The sequence below is a fragment of the Oryzias melastigma genome, linkage group LG7 (assembly GCF_002922805.2).
Source record: "Oryzias melastigma strain HK-1 linkage group LG7, ASM292280v2, whole genome shotgun sequence".
In the NCBI taxonomy this organism is placed as follows: Eukaryota; Metazoa; Chordata; class Actinopteri; order Beloniformes; family Adrianichthyidae; genus Oryzias; species Oryzias melastigma.
The window spans coordinates 17035915-17044904 of record NC_050518.1 but is presented as its reverse complement, the minus strand read 5'-3'; the positions used below and the strand labels follow the sequence as shown (position 1 = coordinate 17044904).

The 8990-nt window shown below is 37.9% G+C and overlaps 1 protein-coding gene across 1 annotated transcript; it reads left to right on the top strand.

The window, feature by feature from the left end:
- The first annotated feature begins 77 nt into the window (after positions 1 to 77).
- On the top strand, positions 78 to 7159 carry tspy (testis specific protein Y-linked). The gene is made up of 8 exons (XM_024293675.2): positions 78 to 1495; positions 1573 to 1650; positions 1736 to 1847; positions 2045 to 2199; positions 4240 to 4316; positions 4514 to 4719; positions 4805 to 4855; positions 5858 to 7159. The coding sequence occupies exons 1-8, from the start codon at positions 560 to 562 to the stop codon at positions 5911 to 5913; spliced, it is 1671 nt and encodes a 556-aa protein (XP_024149443.1). The 5' UTR covers positions 78 to 559; the 3' UTR covers positions 5914 to 7159.
- Positions 7160 to 8990: the final 1831 nt, after the last annotated feature.

The window sequence follows — 8990 nt, the reverse complement described above, 5'->3', positions numbered from 1 at the left end:
TAATGCCCTATTTTTATTAATATATAACCAAATTAGACCATTGACGGTTGGTGTTTGATAGAATAACACACAAACACACCCTTGTCGGTGATTGGTGGGGGCGTTTTGGCGCGGCAACCCATAGCCAATCAGGGAATTGTTTTTTTATCACGTCGATGCAAAGATAGCCAGCTAGCGGATAATACAAACACAAACTATTTTTAAGAGCTAAAGTGGTTGGTAATGACTTTAATGCACGGCTAGTTTCGCTTGCCTGGAAAAAAGACAAATATTCCCGATTTATTTGGTGAATAGGTGGTGCAGTCGACAGAGCTAGGACTCCAGAACACGGTAACGCAAGCTAACAGAGTTAGCCTCCGATTGCTAATCTTTAGCATTTCGCGAGGCCTTGGACAATACGAGAACTGCTTCCTGTTTGAGGTTTATCTATGTTGTATTGCGACCCAATAATACAATTCAGAACGGATAGTAAATTAGCTGGGAGGTTTAATCGATTGCACGTACTTATATTGTTCAGAGCTGCTGGGCTACCTAGCCCGTTAGCTCTTTTGTGGCTAGCATGAGTGAATTGTCGGACTGCAAACAGTCCGCTGAGTCTGGCTCGAGGAAACGAAGTTCATCACCCGACCAGGATGAAAGCGAAAAGGTCCCCCAAAAGTTTACCAAAGTGACTCAGCCAAACGAAAATGCAACTGATTCAGAAACTTGCAACAATTTCGAATCTGATAATAAAGAAGCAGCTAAGGAAGAGCTAAAAGATGATGGTGAACAAGCTGCTGCTTTGCAGACAAATCGGGGCTCAGAGCACACGGGGGATGAGGGCTCGCAGCCTGTCAACAGCTCCAGTGCTGAAAATCAAGAAACCAACGCTGCAGTTAAAAACCAGTCCTCAGAAGTTTCTACTGATTTAAAAGAAGAATTGGAAAAAACGACAGAGAAACATAAACCAAACCCTGTGGATCAATCTGACTCAGCAGCCATAGCAGCTGCTGAAGCTCTTGCCAGCCTCACAGGGAGAGACGGAGAAGACACTCAAGAGACTCCATGCTCATCTGAAAAGGCAAAACAGGGAAAACACGGGAGCAAATTCAAACAAGCCCATCAGTCAAAATCAGGCCTGAAGACACAGGCGGCTGCAGCAGACAGTTCCACATCTGTACGAGGCGCTGACAAGAAAGATGCAGCTGACGCTCCTGAGGCGGATGAAGGTGAGGAATCCGTTTCTGGATCTTCTTCCACACCAAGCTCGTCTTTCCCATCTGAGAATGAAGACAATGAAGACGGCGAGTGTGCCATTGTGTCAGTAAAAATGGCCCCCGAGATCAGACAGTCAGTAGCTCTGCTTGCACAAGTACAGATGAGGCTGGATGGTCTTGAGAAGAAAAGCGCTCGTCTTCACCAGAAGCTTGAGCAGAAGATAAGCCGCCTGAGGCGCCCACAGCTGGATCAGAGGAGCTCCATCACCAAGTCGATTCCAGGCTTCTGGGTGACGGCTGTATCCTTATAATGAAAGTTACCGCAAAGTTTCCAAAAACAAATGTTGTGTTTGACATCTTGACATCAGTGTTCCAGCTGCTGAACCATCCACATCTTTCAGCCCACATCGATGAGACTGATGAGGATGCACTCAGTTACATGACAGATCTTGAGGTAGGCCTTATTGAAAAATCTGGCTATTGCAAATGTAAAAAGCAAAAACTAAGTAAAGAATATTTGTTTTGTGTGTTCCCTCCAGATTGAATCATTTAAGAATAACAAAATGGGTTACAGGATTCGATTTCACTTCAGACGAAACCCTTATTTTCAGAACAACATAATCATGAAGGAGGTGCATCTCGGAATGGGAGGTAAACCAATTTATGAGTAAATGTAATTCTACATGTGTTGTGACATGAAATCTAGTGTATGTTAAGCATCATATTCAGACTTTTTTTGTTCTAATTATCAATATTTTAAATGTCAAGTGTTCTAAAGATGTCTTGTTATCATGTTATAATGAAAATACATGTAAATAAATCTTAAACACTTTGTTTTATGCCTCTAGGACCCCCCGTGTCTTTCTCCAATCCCATTTTGTGGCATCGTGGACATAATTTGACCGCTCACAGTAATCCCAGGAAGTCATCTCGAGGAGTTTACGAGACCTTTTTCAGCTGGTTCAGCGACCACAGTAACCCAGGAGTAGATGATGTCGCACAGGTACTAACGACTGCACTCCATTCTAATATCGTCTTAGGATCTCAGCTGTGATGGGTTTAAGGTTATGTTGTAACAAGCTATTTGAAATAAACTCTTCAAAGGAGTTAGAGTTCAACTAATTTATCTCTAATCAATATAAACTCAAGACAAACAACATACTTTTCAATTTTTCCAAATAAAAAGAAAATGTTCTTTTATTGTTTTCAGTCTCTATGCTCTTCCACCGTTCAAACAAATAATCCAAAAATGTATAAATCTACAAGAAAGTCCAGAAAAATTTGAATGGTCTCACTAAAAACAATGAGGGTTTCCACTCTTAATCTCGTTATTTCCCTTAATTTCCTGAGTAGATTATAGTTTTTATTTCTTCCTGGGGTCCCTTCGTAGCCTTCCCCAGACATTTCTGTTAATTTCCTCCTCTGATGGTCGCCATCCACTCAAAAAGCTTTCACCTTTTCTTCACTCGCTGGTAAGCAATATTCATAAAAGGAAAAAAAAAAAAATCACATCAGTATATGTCATTTAGTTATGTATCCTCTTTTATTCCCTAGATACCTTAGTGGTAATGCTGTATGAACTATAGGATAAACTGCTCTACCTGCCCCATCAGCGTTTACTTTGAAATGAACATGACTGGTCTGATCAAATCTTTTTTATGCATCATGTTTGGTTAGTTAAGATGCCACAATTCCCTAATAATAACCGAATCGTATGTGAAGAGAATTGTGGTAAATTGAATGGTCGAATCCTTTCACCTTGTTTACTTTCAGAGTGTCCAACGTGTGTTGTGCCAAATTTAAGAAGAATTGAGTATTTATTGTTTTATTATTTTACACTAAACTTTTTACTTTAAACTTTTTTTTGTAATTTTTGCTTTCTCATTAGAAAATTAAAAAATAATTTTTCAGATTTTTTTGTAATGCACACATCGCATATAAAACCAAAACAAAACCATGACCCCAAAATCTAGGTTAAAACCATGATTTATTTGTTTCATTAATAAACCCCTGAAGTGTCTGAAAATGTTTAATGTAAACAGGATAGATTATTATGACTCAACAGAACATGATGTGTTGGAATGTTTTAAGGAATTTGTTTCCAGCATAAGATTAACATTAAAGTTCCACTCCAACTATTGATCTTTCTATTCTAAATTGCTTCCAGTGGTCTTATAGGTTATGATTATGAAGTTTTTAGCTAAAATAAAAAGCTTTTGTTGCTTTTTAAGAAATCTTTTCTGCAGATCAGCAGGAGCTCATTAGAAATTCATATCGGAGTTGTGGGCGGGAGGGCTGGTTTAGAAGTATCCCTACGTGGACATCCCAGCATTCCTTTGTTTACACTCTCTCCAGCTAGCTCACAGACCCTCACAAGCCCAAGCTAACATTAACATAGCAAGAAAACAGTGTGCAACATTGGAGCTATCCAGCTGTTCAGTTTTGATCCAGATGGAAGCTCAAACGATTTGTCTTCAAGTAAATGACTTAGAATAGGAGCAGAGCATGGAGACTTTGGCCCGCCTATGGTAACGTCACAAACCAGAGCTTTTTAAACTGCAGGTTTTATCTGCTCCTGATCCAAAACAATTTTAATAAAAAAAATATCCAGAAACACACTTTTAATCGTTTTCATATATTCTTCATTATGAGAAAAAGAACATGTTAAACCATGATTTTCATTGGAGAGGGTCTTTAAGGCCAGAGTCTGCCTCTAGCTGCTTTTCTGCTGGATTTAAAAAAATGAATAAAAAAAATCAACTTTACATACAAGTACATGTTTTAATCAACATGTTTAGGGTGAAGTTGATAAGGATATGATTGCATATATTTTTGTAATGATGAAATATTTTTCTTCAATGCATGAACAAAAACTAGATGTTTTGTTTTTGCTATGTGTCATACAATGAATATTTTTCAAAAATGTATCTGTGATAAGAAAGTATTTTGTCTCTGTTTGACTGTGTACCTACAGAATTGTACAACATAGTAAAGCGTGACAGTATTAGCTGTAGCTCTATTAAAGTGTCATGTTGTTGTTCAGATCCTCAAGGACGACCTCTACAGAGACCCGCTGAGATACTACCTCACTCCTCTCTGGGAGCCCAGAGAAAACGGCAGGTAAAGAAAAAAAAAAAGGATGGAGGACAAACTACTTATTAAGCTGTAAATTCTCCAAATCCGCTCAGCTGTAGTCCCTTTAATTATTTTCACAGTTTCCTGATGTGTTATTTCCTGCTGGGAGGAGCAGGTGGGGTGCATACCGACACGGTGATGTTTGCTGTCGTTCACCTGAACTGTCTTTGGTTTCCTCACAGCGGCGGCGCTCAGGCCAGAGCAGCCGGCAACGGCAACGGAGACGACTGCGTGGTGATCTCTGACTCGGACGACGAGCCCGCCGACGAGGCTGAAGGAAGCAAACGCCAACGCAGGGAAGAGGAGGAGGAAGAGGAAGGTGAAGAAGAAGATGAGGAAGAAGAGGAGGGGGAAGAGGAGGAAGATGGTGACAGGGGACAGAGTGCAAGTCAGTGTTAACAGTCAATTCAATAAACCCAAAAGTAGAAAGGGATTCTTCTATCATTAAGTAACATGAATGTGTGAATCTTTAGATGAAAGTCCAGAAGAGGAAGAGGATGGTGGGGAAGAAATCGTGATCGATGGTAAAACATCTTTGTAAAACTTTTACAAAACATTCCGATCATCTTTGAATGTAATGAGAAAACGTTCCCAGTTTTTTTTAGTTATAATTTAGCCTAAATGACAAAAATAATTTAAAAACAGTTTTTTTCTGGGACATAATTTTTGCAGAGCTGCTTTAGTTAATTAGAAATTAACCTCTCAGTTGTGGGTGAGACCATTGGTTTGAGCAACCCCGCCCCCCTTCCTGTTACAGTCGGATAACGTTAAGCTATTTGTTTATAGGCTCTCCTTCTAATATTTACCAGTGCAACAAAAATGGCGAGCAGTGTTGGATCAATCCGTTTTACCCAGATTCCAGCTCAGATGAGGAAAACCAAGACGTCTACTACAGTGGTCTTTAACCCTCGGGTTGTGGACCAGTACCGGTCTGTAGGACAGTCGGTACCACAGAGTAAAAAAACACGACCAACATTTTTGTTTTTTGTTTTATTTATAACCTGATTTTGAGGGGAGTTTTATTTTAGAAAACTACTGGATTCTCCACCAAATCCCTTTTGGTCACAAGTAAAAAAAATATTAGGGATGCACAATAATGAGTTTTTACAACCGATATTTTTTAAATAGTTGAGAGAAAAAAATTGCAAGTTTGAAGTAATAGCGTATGGCTCTTAAGTGTTCTAACAAATTAGCTCAGCAAGTTGGGACACAAGTAAATACTTGGTGAGTGAAGAAACGTCAGTTTAAGCTTTTTTTTTAATCCGTCCATTTTATCGGCAAATTGGCCACTATCGGCTGATAATTATCGGCAATTGTGCAACACTAAAAACGAGGAAAACAAAGACGTACATGGATCTATTTGTCTGCAAGTGGAGCAGGGAAATTTGGACCCACTCGTAGCAGTTGCTGCATCACAAAAGCTTATTAAAACGTATTAAAAACACCAAAAACAAGAATATCGTTGGAGTGGGTCTTTAAGAAATTAATTCTTTCATCTTCCGGTTGGATCATTTCCACTCCTGCAGGCTCTGATGACAGTGACCCCGAAGAAGAGGAGGAGGAGGAGGAGGAAGAAGCCTAAAGACTAAATCATTACCAGTTGCACAGGAATTGGCTGCAGCCCACCCCCCCACACATCCAAAACAGCCCCCCGCCCCCCTCACCGGGGCATGAGTGGATTCAGCTCCTCGATTTAAATTCAAATCTTGGGACGTTGGAGGCTGCTTGTAAAAACATGTATTTTATTCCACCACAACTTTGTCCTGAAACACCCCCCCCTTCAGTCTTCAGTGGTTTTAGCATTATGGGGGCCACCATAGGGACCAGAGACTTCCTGATGTTTGTAATTCTTATGCACAAAAACATTTTTTTTTTCTTACCGAAGACGCTTTTTCAAATCAGGGTCAACTGTAACGATGAAGCCAAGGCGGTGTAATCCGGACTGTCAGTTCTCTCTATTCTGCTGCACCCTCGTTCACACGATGCAGGACTCCACATTTCAAATCCAAGTAAATCGACAGTCAAAAGTGACACTTTTGCACCGTGTTAAATACTTTGAATTTGTTTCAGTACACTTCAGAAAACAGACTTCTGAGCCAAAACGTGTTCTCAGGGATGATCATGGTGGTAGTTGTGTTACTTATCTTCACACACTTGCGCCCTCCTTGTAGTCGGTTGTGTCAATAAGTGTGTAATCTACTGTAGTAAATAACTATATGTTTATTTCAACGGAACACCCTGTTTTTCTTCCTGTTGATCAGATTTTCATCCCTTCACTCCCAGCCTACACTCTGTAAACCATTAACATGTAGTTTAAAATCACTACCAGAGACTCCTACATTCATGGAACCTGCTCTTATAGCTGTTTCTAAAATGTATCCTCTTTGGATTTTTAACTTTATTTGTATATTTGAACCCATGCTACATGTTTTGGGCTTTTTTTCTTTCTAAAAACTGGTATTTATTAGTTTTTTCTACACATTGCGGCATGCCTGTTAGCACAAAATGAAAGCAGCGTAAGAACAGATAGTTGTGTAGAGGGAGTGTGCAGTTCAGTCACAGCGACATCACAGAAGACCCTGTAATAAGATTAGCGTTTGGATTTGCGTACTTTTCCTATGGAGCTGTTTATCTGTAAAATAATTATGAATTGATGTTTGCAAAAGCGATCTGGAGTTTTTTCACTGACTTGATCAGAAAAATTATTTTTTGTGTGATGTGTTTTCTAGAATGCCGTAGTTAAATGATCTCTACATGTTTATTATTTCCATTTATTTTTGTTTGTCGGAAATTGACTCCTATCTAATAAAACAAAAACAGTTGTTTGACCATGTTTTTTTTTTTTTTGAATATGTGTGTGTATTATATAATATAACAAAGTATTAGGACCACAAAAAAACAAAGAAAAATAAGAACTTGTGAGAAAAAAAGTCAACATTATAAGAGTAAAAATTATGAGATTATATAAATTGGATTATAGGAAAAAAAAATTACAAGAAAAAAACTGAGTAAAGTTAACATTTTATGATAATACAATTGTAAAATTATGAGAAAAGAAGTTGAAATTGCATGAGGATAAATTTGTGAAATTAAAAGAAAAGTCAAAATTTTACCAGAATAAAGTTGTAAAGTCATGGGGGAAAAAGTCAAAATTGGATCCCAATTTGTAAAATTATATTTAAAAGTCAACATTTGACAATAAAATTGTAAAATGATGAGGAAAAAAGTCAAAACTTAAAAGGAATACATTTGTAAAATTATGAAAAATGTCAAAAGTTTACCAAAAATCTAAAAGATGGGATAAAACCTCAAACTTTGGTAAGAGTTAAATTATGTATAGTAAATTATGAGAAAAAAAAGGTCAAAATTTTACAACACAATCATAAAATGCTAAGGAAAAAGTCAACCTCCATTGAGAATAAAACGTTACAAAATTGTCTTAAAAATTAAATTGCATGACCATAAATCATAAAATTAAGACAAATAGCCTATGAACATTAAAAATACTTTAGAGTTATAACTGTACAGAAAGAATCATGCTTTAAAAAACAAAGACAATAACATTACCTGTTTAATTTATATGAGGCTGCATCAGCTTTATTTTTTTGTTAATGTACAACAATTTTCAAGGAATTACTGCTTAATGTAAGAAAAAAACAAGACTTTTCTTTGCAAAATTACTGCTTTTAAAAAAATACTTGAATGATTTTATTCTATTAATCATTAAGTTTTTTTAAATAATAGTCCAACTTCTTTCTTGTGAAATTCTGACTTATTTTTCTCAAAAACTTTATTTTTGTAAAAAGTGTTTTTCTCGTAGTTTTTTTTTTTTTTTTTTTTACCATTTCCTTGTGTAATTTTATTATTTTGTGGGGTCCCTCTTGACATAATGTCTTTGGATCATTTTATTTTATTTTATATTTAGCGTTACACAAAACCGCCACAAGATGGCAGTGTTGGTAAACGCTGTCATGTTATTCATTTGGTTGCACATCTGAAGTTAAAAGTGTGCATAAGTGAAATGTTCCCGCACTGCCTCACATGCGTTAAACTAAAAAAAAAAAATAAATAAAAAAGAAAGAAAAACGAAAAGAAAAAAAAGGTTTTATTGCAGCAAAAACAAAGTGCTGCATCGCAAACTTCTATCTGCTATGACTGGACGCAAAACACCCTGAAAGAAGGGGGAAGAAAAACATTAGATAAAGCTGCTGCTTTTCATGTGTTCCGTCTGATGTGCGCGGTGAGATATTGACAGTTTGAATGCAGCAATGCAAATAACCGCAGGAGAGGCATTTTTGAACAAGCCCAGACAAAGGAGCGGCTGCTCTGCTGAAACGGTACGCCTAAACCCCTGATTCCTCCTTTAATGCACAGCTATAAATATTCCGCCAGCAAAAAGCTGTCCCGCAGCAGCACCCGGAGTATGCAGCCCGAAGCATGAGCATATACTATTAATACCAATGATGAAGCGCGCTGTGCCGCCTGGACTGAGCTCACGTTCAACTCTGTTGTTTTGGAAGTCATTCAGGCACCTTAGTGCGCATGTGTTCCTGGATTAATAACAGCTCATTTGGGACAGACTAAGTACAGATTGTTGGGACAGCAGAACCAGCAGAGGCTGCTTTGTGGTCTGAGGGTTCCAACCCCTTTGTTATGTGT

What these genes read in the sequence shown, in the direction of transcription:
- tspy (XM_024293675.2), top strand. Translation starts at nt 560, where the DNA reads ATGAGTGAATTGTCGGACTGCAAACAGTCCGCTGAGTCTGGCTCGAGG. An exon ending in GAGCCCAGAGAAAACGGCAG is followed by an intron (nt 4,317 to 4,513) that starts GTAAAGAAAAAA and finishes GTTTCCTCACAG; the next exon opens with CGGCGGCGCTCAGGCCAGAG. An exon ending in TGACAGGGGACAGAGTGCAA is followed by an intron (nt 4,720 to 4,804) that starts GTCAGTGTTAAC and finishes GTGAATCTTTAG; the next exon opens with ATGAAAGTCCAGAAGAGGAA.